Source organism: Quercus lobata, chromosome 1 (assembly GCF_001633185.2).
Source record: "Quercus lobata isolate SW786 chromosome 1, ValleyOak3.0 Primary Assembly, whole genome shotgun sequence".
Taxonomy (NCBI): domain Eukaryota; kingdom Viridiplantae; phylum Streptophyta; class Magnoliopsida; order Fagales; family Fagaceae; genus Quercus; species Quercus lobata.
The window spans coordinates 172,413-188,294 of NC_044904.1; the positions used below are offsets into that span (position 1 = coordinate 172,413).

General features: G+C 36.8%; 1 protein-coding gene across 1 annotated transcript in view; it reads left to right on the top strand.

Annotated features, from left to right (window-relative positions):
- The window catches only part of LOC115964027, a 31,788-nt gene extending 20,329 nt beyond the window's left edge, over nucleotides 1–11,459 (top strand). Inside the window, exon 5 of the mRNA XM_031083349.1 lies at nucleotides 10,917–11,459. Within this exon, the coding sequence (XP_030939209.1) occupies nucleotides 10,917–11,188 (272 nt within the window). The 3' untranslated portion in view covers nucleotides 11,189–11,459. The remainder of the gene's footprint in view (nucleotides 1–10,916) is intronic.
- Nucleotides 11,460–15,882: the final 4,423 nt, after the last annotated feature.

Below are 15,882 nucleotides of genomic sequence, written 5' to 3' on the forward strand. Positions count from 1 at the left end.
GAATGAGACTTCTGTTCTTAGATAATCCTCATATAGATTTTTATTTTATTCGCTAATCGGGATTAAACCAAACTAGCCTTTTGTACTTAGATGGTTTTGTTAAGGTTTCCACCTAGTCGGTGACTGGGGTCAGGCCGAGACTAAGTTTCTATTCTTACACAATTTTATTAAGATTTCCACTTAGTCGGTGACCAAGGGTCAGGTCGAGGCTAGGCTTCTGTCCTTGATACCTTCAGAGTAAGAACTTGAATACATCAAACATAATTCAAAACAAATTGATATAATTGCTTCCGTTTCATTTCTTCTAGAGACAATTTACATCAGATAAAGTGTTGGACATCTCTACATAACAGTTCCATTTAGTGGTAATATCTTCGTAAATTGCTCACATTCCAAAGTCGGGGAAGCAGTCTCTCTTCCATAGCCTCCAAGTAGTAAGCCCCAGCTCCTGCCATTGTAGTTACTCGATAAGGACCCTTCTAGTTTGGAGCCAAATTTCTCGAGCTTTGATCCTTCATATTTCCCACAACCCTTCGCAAGACCAGGTCCCCTACGATGAACTCTCTCGGCTTTACTTTTCTGTCGTTCCTTTGAGCTAACTTTTGTTGATAGTCGGCCAATCTGATCTTAGCCATTTCTTGGTTCTCTTCCAAGAGGTCCAACTGCTTGGTCATATAAGCATTGTTATTGTACGAGGAGAAACATGCGACCCTCATACTGGATAAACCTACTTCCACGGGAATCACTACTTCTGCCCACAAAGTCATGGAAAAAAGGGTTTTACTGATAGATCTCCTAGGCATGGTACGGTAGGCACACAACACATTTGGTAACTCCTCAGCCTATTTACCTTTTTCCTCTTCTAGCCTTTTTTTCAACTTATTAACGATTGCTTTGTTCGTCACCTCTACTTGTCCGTTACTCTGAGGGTACGCTAGAAATGAATACTTGTTCTTGCTTCTGAGGTCATTGCAATACTTACGAAAGGCCCTACTGTCAAACTGCAACCCGTTATCCAAAATTAATGTCTTTGGGATCCCGAACCTCATGATAATATTTTTACAAACAAACTTCTTTATATCTACATCTTGGATATTTGCTAAGGCTTTAGCCTCAATCCATTTTGTTAAATAATTCGTAGCTACTATGGCAAACCTCTTATTACTGGTGTCCCAAAGAAATGGCCCCACAATGTCTAGTCCCTATTGAGCGAAGGGCCACGGATTGGAGATCAGGTTTAGGTTTCCTCCCAGCTGGTGGATATTTGGAGTGTGCTTCTGATACCGATCACATTTTTTAACATACTCAGCAGCATCCCTTTGCATGTTTGGCCACCAAAATCGTTGGATCATTACTCGATGTGCTAATGATCGTCCTCCCATGTGACTATCGCAAATCCCTTCCTGTAATTCGGTTAGGAGACCCTCCACAACTCCTGGGTGAAGACATAACAAATAAGGTACTCCAAACGATAGTCGATACAACCTCTTGTCCTTAAATAACCAAAACTGAGCTGAAATCCTTCATATCTTTTCAGCCTCTTTTGCTTCACTTGGGAGGACACCATCTGATATAAATGAAATAATAGGATCCATCTAGCTCAGATTGGGTGTCGATGCTACAGCTACACATTGTTGACATTCTATGCTCGGATGGTTCAACACCTCTACAGAAATTATACGAGTAACATAGTCATCCATGGATGAGGCCAAAGTGGCCAATGAATCTACATGACTGTTTAGTCCCCTGAAGATCTGGGACACCTTCACTCTTTGAAAGCACACTCGTAATGTGCTAACTACCTTTGAGTATTTAGCCATCCGAGAGTTTCTTGCTTCAAAACTTCCTTCTACCTGGCCCATCACCAAACACAAATCTGAGAGGATCTCTTCCTCTCTGACATCCAACTTCTTAGCTTCTCTTAGCTCGGTAATTAACGCTTCGTACTTAGCTTTGTTATTGGAAGCCCAGAAGCTTAACCTTAACGAGTGCTCCAACCTTATGCCTTCAGGCGAAACAAGTACGATCCCTATCCTTGCTCTTCAAGCATTAGATGCCCCATCCACGTATACTTGCCATGGCCAAATCGAGATTTGACAGACCTACTCTTTGCCACTAACTGAAGGGGTAAACTCCACAATAAAATCCGCCAATACCTACCCCTTGATAGCATTCCTCAATTAATACCTAACATCAAATGACCCGAGCCTCGTCCCCCACTTGGATTTTCTTCCCATGAAATTAGACCTCCTCAATAGCGATTGCAAGGGATGTTCGGTTAACACATACAATGTGTAAGCCAAGAAGTAATGAGGCAACTTCCTTGTTATGTGGACCAATGCTAAAGCAATCTTCTCCAATGGCAGGTATCGAGTTTACGAATCCATTAGGGTTTTACTAATATAATACACCAAGCATTAGATGCCCCATCCATGTATACTTGCCATGGCCGAATCGAGATTTGACAGACCCACTCTTTGCCACTAACCGAAGGGGTAAACTTCACAATAAAATCCGCCAATACCTACCCTTTGATTGCATTCCTCGATTTATACCTAACATCAAATGACCCGAGCCTCGTCCCTCACTTGGATATTCTTCTCATGAAATCGGACCTCCTCAATAGTGATTGCAAGGGATGTTTGGTTAACACATACAGTGTATGAGCCAAGAAGTAATGAGGCAACTTCCTTGTTAAGTGGACCAATGCTAAAGCAATCTTCTCCAATGGCAGGTATCGAGTTTATGAATCCATTAGGGTTTTACTAATATAATACACCAGCTTTTGTACCCCATCTTGAGTTTTTAACAATACAGCATTCACAGAGTGATTAGATCCTGCTAGATACATATACAGATCTTCCTTGGGTTCAAGACTGGACAAGATGGGCGGGCTGACCAAATAATGCTTCAAGTTCTGAAATGCTTCATCGCACTCCTCAGTCCACTAGAACCCTTTCCATTTCTTTAGTAGTTGGAAGAATAGCCTACATTTGTCTGCCAATCTCAAAACAAAGCGATTTAGGGTTGCAATCATCCCTGTGAGTTTCTACACCTCTTTAGGGTTACTCGATAGATTAAGTTATTTTATTGCCCTAATTTGTTTGGGATTCACCTTAATGCCCTGATTCGTAATCATGTACCCCAACAACTTTCCAGCTCCCACTCCAAATGCTCACTCACCAGCGCTAAGGCATAGTTTGTGTTACCTTAAGATTTTGAAGACTTCTATTAGGTCTGTTACGTGCCTCTCATTTTCCTTGCTCTCGACCACCATGTCATCAATATAAACTTCTACCGTGCTCCCAATCTGATCCCTGAACATTCTGGTAACCATCCCCTGTTAGGTAGCCCCTATGTTTTTCAACCCGAAGGGCATCATTGTATAATGATAGTTGCCTTTGGGGGATATAAAAGACGTCTTCTCTTAATCCTTGGGAGCTAGGGCGATTTTATGATATCCCTGAAAAGCATCCAAGAAACTCATCCTCGAGTGCCCACAAGTGGCATCCACTAACTGATTAATTTTTAAGACTAGAAAGGGGTCTTTCAAGCAAGCTCGATTCAAGTTGGTAAAGTTTACACAAACCCTCCACTTCTCGTTCTTCTTTTTCACCATCGTTGTATTTGATAACCATTTAGAGAAGAACACTTCTTTAATAACCCCATCCTGCTTCAACTTCTCTACTTCTTCCTTCATGGCCTCCATATGCGGTTTAGCAGATCTCCTCAGCTTCTGCTTCCTCGGTGGGAGCAAAGGATAAACATTCAACTTATGGGTGATGAAGGTCGGGTCCACACCGGGCACTTCATATGGACACCATGTAAAAACATCCAAATTTTGTACCAATTCTAGCGACACTTCAACATAGTCCTTCAGCCGTAGGCTCTTTCCGATTTGGAAATATCTATCTTCATAAGGCAAGATTCTAATCTAAACCAACTCTTATGCACTGTCAACCCCGACGTCCTTTTCGGGTTCCTGTAATTGCTATAACGGTTCTGTTTCTACTTGCTCCTTAAATTTGATCATTGATCCCCCATGACCACGACAATTCCATCTTTGGTGGGGAATTTAACCTTCATATGTAGCGTAGATGGCACTGCTCCCATGGCATGAATCCAAGGTTGACCTAGGATTGCCATGTATGGTGAAAAATTATTGACCACTATAAAGTTCACCATCACCTCCTTCCCCTCAGTTAAAACGGAGAGAGAAATTTGCCATTTAGGTACTACCATCTTCCCATCGAACCCTACTAAAAGGCATGTCGTACTTCATCAAATCTTCTGGATTCAAACCCAGGTTTTTGTAGAGGTCGGGGTACATTATCTTAGCTCCGCTCCCTTGATCTATTATCACCCTCTTGACCTAAAATCCTCCTATTCTCGATGCCACGACAAGGGTGTTATCATATGGCTGGGATGTCCCCTCAAGGTCATTATCGCCAAAAGTGATCGGTTCTCTAGTCGGACTTAACCACTTCTCTAGCTGATCCCCAGCTTCTAGCCCTTTTTGGAAGGTAATGCTTAGAACCCCTTTTCGGCAACTTGCACTCATGCCAATGGAGGATGCATGGATAACTTTAATGATTCTGAAGGGCAGAGGAAGGGCATTTCCTCGATTTTCGAGGGTTTGCCCTATCATGTTCCCTCCTTGCTCGACCACGAATTCTTTCAATGCCCGGCTTTAATGAGTTACTCCAAATGATCCTTGAATAGTCTACACTATTCGATGGTATATCCTTTCTCCCGGTGATACGTACAATATAGGCTTTGATTCCTTCTGGCTGGGTCTCCTTCCATCTTACCTGACCACAAAAAATAAGGTTCATTTTTTATCCACTCCAAAATTTTGTGTACTAGCTCCTTAGATGCTACGTTGACACCCCCAATATGGATCTCAGGATTCGGGGCCCTAGCTTCCCTTCTGGGTCTTTGCTGGAAGCCCCCGGATCTCAAATCCCTATTGTATTGAGAAGTAGTCGAAGCTTTACCCTTGCTCTGGTGTTGGTCATCTTCCAACCTTTTATGTTCCTTAATCCTCCTCATGAGCTGATACATGTTCTTGGGTGGTCACATAATCAACGAATCTCTCAATTCAGACTCTTAGGGAAGCCCCAGCTTGAACGTGTTTGCTGCAACTTGCTCATTCCCTTCTCATATCTTGTTGTATAACTCCTAGTACCTGTTTGCATATGATCAGAGAGTCTTCCCACTCCCTATCCTCGTGGAAAATAGTGCATCAATGGATTGGGGGACTCAACTACACATGATAAAACATGCCCCAAATGCCTGAATCAGCTCTCTGAAGTTATGTATGACCCTTTCCCTAAACCGTTGAACCATCTAATTGCCATGGGCTCGAGACTAAAGCCATTAACTAAATGTAATGACTGACGTGCTCCACTAGGTTGGTTTTACCATCATAGAAAATAAACGGAGGACGGTTGAAACGCTTGGGCATCTTAGTACGCTCTATCTCATCAGAAAATGGCGATCAAGCAACTCTCTGAAGTGCCCTGCTCATGGCATCTAGGGCAGCCCTAGGGTGTCCATGTCTTTCTTTTCTTGGTGTTTCAGAGCGACGCCCAATAGTCTCATTAGATCTGTCTCTCGACCGGCGTGAATGACTTTGGTGGGATGACTTTCTCGTATAACCACCAATAAAGCCATAATTGCAAGACGACTCCTCTCGGTCCCATCTTCGATGTCGGCCCCTTATTTCAAGTTCCAACTCCTTGACTTGCTTTTGTAAGTTCTCTATCTCTTGGTCCTATTCGCTATGATATGAATGCTCAGGGATGTAGGAAACCGATCTTTCTCGTTGTGAAGCAACGTCATCTAAGTTCACTCTCGTCTTTTGCCCATCTTGCATGTGATCTTGCTCCCTTTTCCGTTCCCTTTCCAGCCTTCTAAGGCCTTGGGATGATATTCTAGATCAATTACCCCTGGAGACCACTGACCCTTACCTATAGGTGGCCCTTCCATCCTAGGCAATAGCAGACTAGCTTTAGATCTTCAACTGAGTAGGAGATTTTCACAGACGGCGCCAATTGTAGTGCCTGAACCCAAAATGCTCAATGATTTTTGGGTTAGACTCCCAATTTATTTGTTTAGGTGGGTATGGTATTTCCTATAATGGGAAAACCTCCTAGAGCCAACCCAATAGCCCAAGGGAGGGTTCTCAAGCCCACTCTATCCTCTTTTCCTTCTTGTGTATGCTTCCCAAGAAGGCCCAAGTTATATTGAGTTGAAACCTTCCCTTCCTCTTTGGTTGTTCCTCCCTCTTCTCTCGTGTATCTCTCCCTAAAAATGTCAACCACGTATTCTTTGGCCCACTTTCTCTTTTATAATGCCCTCCTAATGGGGTCCCAATGATGATGTTTCATCCACCTTTCACATGGACCCTAATTTTGTCCAAGATTCTTGATCAAGTGGGATATTTTGAGGATTCTCTTGAAACTTGCACCTAACGCCGGATAGTGCTTGGTAAGCACTATCGTTCTCATTTGTTCAGGTTGGATTTGGTCTCCAGCCCATTGAGGGCTAACAGGCTGGTGCTGACCTGATATTGGGTCCTGTCCTTGTAATCATACGAAGACTTATGGGTTGGGACCCGATCTTATACTGGGCCCCGACCTCTTAACCATACGAAGGCTAATGGACTGGGCCCGACCTGATGTTTGTACAAAAAATAATTTAAAAAAAAAATATTTCCTTTTTCCCTTTCCTTTCCTACCATTATCCAAACACATTAAAAGAAACCTAGAATCCTTTTCCTTTCTCTTTCTTTCCACTTCCATCTTCTTCTTTTTACTTTCTTTCCAATTTTTCTTCATGTATCCAAACATTGCAAAATTATCAAATATTCTTGCCATACAAACTAAAACAACATTGTCGTTTTATAGGCACCTAACCTCAAAAAAAAAAAAATTAAAATTAAAATTATGCCCCAGAAACACCATCCATGCCACCCATTCAACCAAACCATTGCTCAAAGTTACCCAATTGTTACTCCATCCACCCAAAAACCATCACTACACTGGCACTATCTGTCAATGACAAAAACTCTCGGGTCTAACTTAGTATAAAAAAAAAAATCCACTATAACTATAGTTGTGGTACATAATGACTTACAAAACCTCTAGTTATTCAATGTACATGTACTCAAGCCTCCAACTTCTGCTAAATATTGTCTAGATGTTGACTGCAAGTCTAACTACTTGGACATTTTGACCACTTGAAGGTTTTAGAAGGTCACTGTGGTTTTTAGCAATCCAAAACACTCAAAGTCACACTTAATCTTTTAGTGAAGTTCTCTTCTCAAGAATATTCAATGAGAAAGGGTGAAGGCATAAGAGAAAACAAGGTTTCTCTCTCTAAGTTATAGAAGCCTCTACCTTAGATCTATTTTCATTAGGGTTTTATTTATTTCTTATAAAGAGTATAAATTAAGGGTTAGATAGCTACTCTAAGATTTGTAAAATATGATATGACAACTTTTGAGAAGTCCCACTCAACTGAGGAGATGGACAAATGTCAAGCGAGTTTCTCTGTAAGTTTATTTTAATGCTCTCGCTTCACACTTCAATACTCGCTTGATCATGGTCTTCTCGGATGCAACTTCTTTCAAATTTTCTTCTTTGATTACTCAATTGATTATAACTCAAATGAAAAAAGTATACATGGAAATTAATATAATTACAATTAAATATTTGACACAGAACTAGCCAGCACATAACAATCTTCCCCTACTCAACACCAAATAAAAACAAAATCGTATATGCTTCTCCCCCATGCATATATACAATCACAATAAGTCAAGTGTGCAACAAAAAATTTCCTCAATTTTTTCCATAATTTGTTAAGGTTGCAATTTATGGCTGGTGCTCAATAAAAGTATTATTAATAATGGTCTCTATATAAAAGTGGTGTTACACCAACGCTCTGTTTGTTTCGTTGGAAAACTTTTTGTAAATATAGTTTTTCACATTTTCTAGTGTTTGGTAGCCAAAAAAAAAAAAAAAAAAAGGGGTCAACGGAAAACAATCTTTAGTCAACGGAAAATCCTATTAAAAATAGGACTTATTTTCTATAGATTGTTTTCCAAAAAAAAAATTTGGAAAACAATCTCTCTCTCACTTGTTGCATCTTCTATAAATATTATATTCTTCTGTAACCACGGGAAACATAAATTTTTTGATGTCTTTTCTCTCTCATGTTAAGCTCTCTTCCTTTTTTTTTTCTCTTCTCTTTGCTTTTTATCTAATCATATATTCTTTGTTTTGAATTCCAAGCTTGATTTTTTTTTTCTCTAGGAAATTTCGGTTTAATGGATTCCAGGCAGAAGTTACTTCTTTTTGCACATAAAAGTGCAAAAAATATATAAAATAAGGATGAGACATAATGCTTTTTAGGCGCTTTGTATGCAAAGGCAGCTTAATTTATTTGAGGGTCTAAGGTGAAAACTAAAATTGGGGCCTTTTATATATTTAAATATGATTTTTTTTAAATAATTAACTATTACTTAAACTTTATTGTCTTATTTTAGGTTCAAAATTTACAACTAATTAACATGAACTACGTAGTTTTTTTTTTTTTTTTTTTTTTTTTTTTTTTTAATGAAGTCTATACACAAAAAATTTGACAAAACTTTTTACACTTGTTGATATGGCAGAATGATAGTAGTAAGTAAAAAAAATGATGTTAGTAAAAGTTTGCCAACTCAGCTTGTGAAAAATGTTGTGAATTTTTTTTGTGTATTGCTTTTAAAAAAAAAATTATTTGAGAAGTGCTACATTCACAATATTTTCACAACAAATCCTATGTGTTAAGTCATTACTAATTCTAATTTGAATTCATCATTGAAATTAATTTTTTGTCATTAATAATAGCCTATAACAACCTACCACTTAAGATTTATTGTGAAAAATATTGTTGACATAGCATTTCTCTCTTCTTCTTTTTCTTGTTTTTCATTTGATAAAAAATATTATTTTATTTATTGACTAATATTTGAGCTTAATTAATACTATTATAATGAAAAAAAAAAACACTATTGGTTAAAATTTGGGGGCCTTTTTCTACTTAGGGCCTTAGGTGACCCCAAAATTTGCTTCTAGTATAGAGCCAGCTCTATGTATATACGGTTTATGTGTGTGTGTGTGTGTGTGTGTTACTGTCCATATATATGAACAAGATAAGTGGTAGAGATCATAAAAAATTGACAACTAATTTTGATTGTATCTATTATCAAAATTTTAGTACAAAACCAAATTAATTATTGGTTTTTTATTTATATTGATTACATTAGTTGGTTTACATAATACATATGTTTTAAATTATACAAGAAATTTAAAAAAAAAAATTACATACCAAACACCAGAAAACATTCTCAAGGTCATTTTCAAGGTCGTTACCAAACACTGAAAAATGAAATAGTTTTCCAGAAAATTCTTTCTGAAAAATGAACCATTTTTCAAAAAACGTTAATGTTGAAACAAATAGAGTGCAAGTACATCTTTACTAATTCTTCCCAATTTGGAAAGAAAAAAAGATAGGTTCAAGTGGAAAACTCCATCCACCCAATGTTCTTTTCTATTCCCTTTCACTCCAACCAAACAATAGAAAATCAAGTTTTCATCTCCCTTTTCCTTCCCTAATTTTTCATTCTCTCATTTTTCATCCAACCAAATAATTGTTTTGGTTATGCATCACTTACTCTTGGTATTGTAATATGTAACGGTCTTTGTGATCCTTTAATAGTAGATGTAACTTTAAGAACCAATACATCTAGCCCTAATAAATAGATTGAGACATCATCCCAAATAATCGATGCTTTGATCTTTCTGCTTTAATTATATATATAGGAAATGCCATGAAGAATAAATTTCAGCTAGCAAGATTTAAATCCAAAGAGTTTTTTGTTTAGTATGGCATAACTAATATGTGATATGAATTTTTGTTATGGAGAATGTGCAATATCAATCTTCTCACCACAATAGTATCACTTATAAGTCGTTATTATGGTTTTCTATTTAAAGAAAATAGTTGTTCTAGTTGACATTCTTCTTATTGTGGAGTGACCTTAATTAAAGTTATAAAGTCATTATCCTTATTTGAACATCATAGAGGGGAGTTCTCTCCAAAGGCATCAATATTATGTGTTGTTTGTTGTGATACAAATTGGTTTAAGTTACTTGATGGATGATAAGGCACGGGTGTATCATTCTTTGTGCATGTTGGTTAAAAATGGCATTGACTTCATTATCATTTGAGCTTTTTTTTTTTTTTTTTGACCCCTTGTATTTTTTTGGAAACGTTTGGTCTTAAATTCACTAGAAGGAATCACTTGTATATTTTCCCTTTTAAACTGCGCATTTTATCAATTGTATTGAATTTTCTACAGTCTGAATTAGATCCAAACTAGAATTGAATTCTCTAGAGTCTCATCAATGCAGTGCTTGACTTAAGGATTCTTAGCTACCTTGAATATTAGAGTACTCTTGTACCTGTTATCATCAAAAAGATAGAAATCTATGGTTTACTACTATTGTGCTAAAAAATGTTTTTAAGGAGTTTTACAAATTATACTCAAAAAGTGTAACAAATTGGTGTAGTTGTTTAAGTATCATACCACGTGTATCACACTTCTTCACCCCATGAATTTGCACACGTGAAGGTGTGCAACTGGTGAGCATTATCACACATGATATATGCCATAACCATATCAAATTTATAATAAATTAATATTAAAATTTGAAACATACCTAACATATAATTAGTCTTTACTAGAAAATTATGCATATGCCAAAGAGTTGGTTGATATGAAAGTTGGTTGATATGAAAGGATATCTATATAATTGAGATTATACTTAATTTCCTCTCAAGCTAATACTTCTGTTGGTAATTAGATCTGCCAAGTAGCGTGCCAAAGGAGGATGATGATCTTCGATGCACTGACTCTTTGGGAAAGAAATGTGAAGGTGGAACATCAAGAGGAAAAGTTTCCCTTTCACCATTTGCAATGACGACTTATAAAATGTACGGAGAGCTTTGGATGAATCCCGAGACACCGGGTGATCATAAGGAGAGGATCATCACTTATCAAAATGCTGCACATTCCTGGTTAAAGCAGCTTGGGTTCAAGCACAATGACTTCAACTTCTGCATCTCTCATTCTTAATAATGTTCATTAGCAGCTAGCTCTTCTTTGCCCATTCGAAGTCACCATTAGAGCAACTTAAACATTGGTTATGGCCCGGAAGTATAAATGGATAGACTAAAGGTTGCGTTTGAATTCGAGGATTTTGTATTAATGGATTTGAAGAATTGTTAGTATAAATTACTTGATATAAATTCAACATATGATGATTAAACTTAAGATGTTGTACTGAAACCAATGCATTTGTGATGTTATGGATTTGAAATAACCTCTTACAATTAATCTTTTAATTCATACACACAGTACATACAAAAGCATGAACCTCATGTGAGAACAAAATATTTTATCATATGGCTAGTAGGTTTGACACATCATATTGTTGAATTGGAATTGATGTATTATTTTTAATTAGTTGAGGTGTGGGATTTTTTTAAAAATTTATTTAAAGATAAGCTCCTTAATTTAAGAAATAGAAGAGTTCATATAAATATGTGGAGTTCATTATTTTCACTTTTCAATTTATTTACAATTTTGCCATTAAAAACATTTTCTCTATCTTGAAAACATTCTCTTAGCATTTTCAAAGTCCTTTTCTGAACAAGGAAAATATGATACAATTTTTCAAAAAGGTTATTTAGAGAACATCAACCAAACGATAAAATCAAGTGTGTGACCCACCATTTTATGGATTACAAAACGAAAAACTATATTTAAATACTTTTAACCCTTATTGTTCTTAGGTATAATCTGAATTTCAATGAGGTGATTCAAGCGAAGAGAATCGGTAAATTCATTCTGTGTTTCCAAATAGAATTGGGCAGGTCAATCTTTGGATTTTAAATTTGAATCCTAGAAATCAATTTGAAAAATGTAGAGGCTTTAATGAGGTGTTGAAAGATAAGATCTTTCCATTGGAGTTAAGCTCTTAAATTCGAATTTAAGTTGACATTTCTATTGGCAAAGTTTTTGATAAGTGATTGTATCTTTTCTCAAATAAGTGTGTCATTAGTGCCAAGAGATTTTATTTTAATATTAAGAAATGATATGTCTACAATATTTTTACAACATTTTTACAACAAATCCTAAGTGACAGGTTGTTACTGGTTGTTATTGTTAGGGCAAAAAAGTAATCTTAGTGTTAGTTTCAAATTTGAACCAATAACAACTAATAACCTGTGATTTGTTATAAAAATGTTGTAGACGTAACATCTCTCTTTAATATTTAAATTCAATTTCAAATTGGAAATAAAATATGAAAAGTATAAAAGATGTTTGGATCTTGAATGAGAAGATTTGGTCAAGGTTTTAAATTGGAAAATGAAATAAAAGGAAAATCTATAATAGGAATATATATATATATATATATATTATTTCTTGAGTTCAAACGTGCTTTGAGACTTTTTTTTTTTTTTTTTTGGGTTTGGTGTTACCAAAAAACCTCCTACATCAAATGTTATAAATGCTAAAAAAAAATTTAGCATTGATGAATAGGACAATGCTATGTTTGGAACTATACGGGCAGAAAATGTAATATGTGCTAAACATACTTTGATTTTTTTTTTTTTTAATTTATTTCAGTTCTCTCTCCCACATCATATCCCAAGTCCCCTCTCTCTCTCTCTCATATGGAGCCTCATGATAAAATATATTTGTTTTGTTAATTTTTTTAATATAGAGGAGGTTTGTTTTAAATTATTTTAATGTATTATAATCTTAAATAGAAGATGTGATGTAGAATATATTGTAAAATTGTATGTTAAAATAGATAAAATAACTTTTTGACGTGTCAAATGCTAAATTGTTTTAGAAGAGTTGATGCCCATGATATACTTTTTTTTTGTTTTTTTGTTAAAGATAAGGAAAATTTTCAGCCCATCAAAGGGTAGCTTTTTGTAATATCTCTAGGCGTATTTCTCAAGGTCTAGTCAGAGATGGGCAGGGCCCAAGCTTTCTCTTTTGTAAGCCTTCCATGGCCTTTTTTGTTCAGCAAATCAAATTTATTTTTAGGTTGGGCTTGTCTATTAAAGTGAGTATTGGTTTTAATTGTGGATTGGACTTAGACTGGTTTAGGCTTCCTAAATGGGTCGGTTTCAAGTTTTAACCCAACCGAAATCAATTTCTCGTCTTCCAGAAATCTCTCAAATCTCCCTCTTTCTTTCTCCTTTATTCGATCCTAGCCACCATCAACCCCACCAGCAATGGTCTCTCTCTCTCTCTCTCTCTCTCCAAAACCTCTATGGCCACAACAATCAAGCTACCACCATAGTGGCTCCCTCTTCTCATGCAAGCCTAGCCCAGGGCCGACCCAAATTAGCACCACTACCATCCACAGCAGTGCAGCTCAAGGTGCCACCACGAAAGGTGGCTGCCATTTTTTATTTTGGGTTTGGAATCTAGAAGTGGGAAAGAATTAAGGTAGAACTGCCATTTGAAAAAAAAATAATATTAAACCATAAATGTTTTTTTTTTTTTAAATGCAGACCATGTGAAACTAACTCATAAGAAATTTTGATTACATACTAAGTTACTAACTTATAGCATTAACATCAGCTTCACCTATTTAATATTTTAGCAAAAATTTGTCTACACTCAACCAAAATAAGTATGCATCAGTCTCAGTAAATTAACTAAAATTTTTAACGAGGATAGTCTCATCACTACATGTAGTGGGCCTTTATCATTGCTACATTAATTTTATATATATATATATATATATATTCAATTTCATACTCTTTCCCCATCTCTCTTCTCCCTTCCTCTCTCTTCCCGACTCTTTCTCATCAGCATGCCACTCTATACCAACACAGCTACATGGGAAGTAGCCACAGGCCTCTTCCTTAATGACTTCCTTGCCCCGACCTTCTCCAATGGGAAGGGAAAGCATTCAACAAAACTCCATAAGGATATTGTAGACACCTCATTTTGTACCCCTTACGACCTGAGCCCCCATTCCCCAATGACGATGTCACTCAGAGGCCCAATGTTGATTTAGGGCCCAATTTCGTGAAATCTTGACTTTAGGAATTATTTATGGAAAAATAAAACTTATTTTTGGAAAAGAAAGGCTACAAGATACCTTAAGTGTGCACACGCATACACGCGTACGCACACACAAACTTGAAGTATGCATACACATACTTAAGGTATGCGCATGCATCTAGGATTCTAGAAACAATGAAAGGAAAGCTTTTTGGACATAAATTCATGTAGACTGAATTCCACATCGTTTAGGAGCCACCCTGCACCCCTATTTTACCATTATAAAAAGCCATAAAAGGTACTTTTCAAAAGAGGACAAAAGATACAAGATTCACTAGAAAATAGTGAATCAAAGAGGGAGTTATTCACACAAAAACATCCTCAAGTCAAGTTTTACTTGGTTAGGACCTACTTTGGTCTTGACCCTTAAGTTCTTAAGTTTACTAACCTTCTGGTTTTGTTATTGATTAGATTAACTGAGGAGAACAGTCAAATTAAAGCTCTGAAGAGTTTTTGTGTTTTATTTTTTTGTTTGCTTACATGTTTTGATGCCTTAATATACCTGTGCTAGTTTAGGTTTACTTTGTGTTCGTATTAGAAGCATGATAGGTTGTTAGTTTTCTTATTTTGCTTTGTTTTTCTGTTCTGTATTTCTAGGTTGGCTTATGAGTGTGTATGCGTGTGCATGCTTCATGCATGTGTACGCGTACTCGAAGTGTTCGCACGCATGCAACTAGGATGCGCATGCATACCCTATGTATGCGCATGCACACTCGCGCCTAGAAACCAAGATTTTGTTTTCTCTGTTTTCTTTTGTTTTCTTTCACATGTTTAGCCTCTATGTAATCTGTTCTTCACATGTTTGAGTCCTGGGTCAGCGAATTAAAATGTTTTATTTGTTCTTTTATTAGATGAATGATTAGGGTTTATATTTTGTTGAATACCATGAACATGCATTGATACATAGGTGCTGTGATGTAGGGATGTAAGTGAGATAAGTCATGCATAAAAATTATGAACATGCATTTGAGTGATTTGAACATGAGTTATCTAAATATTGATGATGTGCTTGGTTGAATGCCATGATGCAATGCTTGAACATTTGAATATGCTTGATTTACTTGCCTAATGATGTTTACTGCCCTTGGTGATATATACTTGTGCCTTGATAGAGTACAGGCTGACCTATGGGTCTGTTGGGGTTAGGTGTCTAACACCTTCTCATCCTAATACCTAAACACCAAACACGTGTTTTGGTAAAGATCAGTCCTAAACCTAATCTAGGTGGTGACTCCATTTACACCATCCGCAATGATTCACCCTAGGCCAAGGCATAATTCACACGAGGAAACCACTCGTCGCAAGTGTTTGCTCCCACAGATACATCAGCCAAAAGAAAAGGAGATAAGCAACACACCAGTAATGGAAGTCAGTCTCAGTAGTGCGGTGGATCGATGGTGGTGCGGTAGTGCGATCTAGTCTGGTGGTAGGTGTGGTGGTGCAATCTGGTGGGTGTGGTGGTGTGATTTGATCTCTCTCTTCTTCTCTCTCTTTGTCAGATTTGGTGTTTTTGGTGGTGGTGATATCGGTCTTGTGGTAGTGCAATTTTGGTGGTGTGATCTGGTGGTTCTAGATCTAGTTTTTTTTGCTTTCGTTTGATATTTTTATTTTTATTTTGGTGGTTTTGTGATTTGGGTTCTTTGCAGAAGTTGAGTGGGTTTTGGATTTGCTGGGTT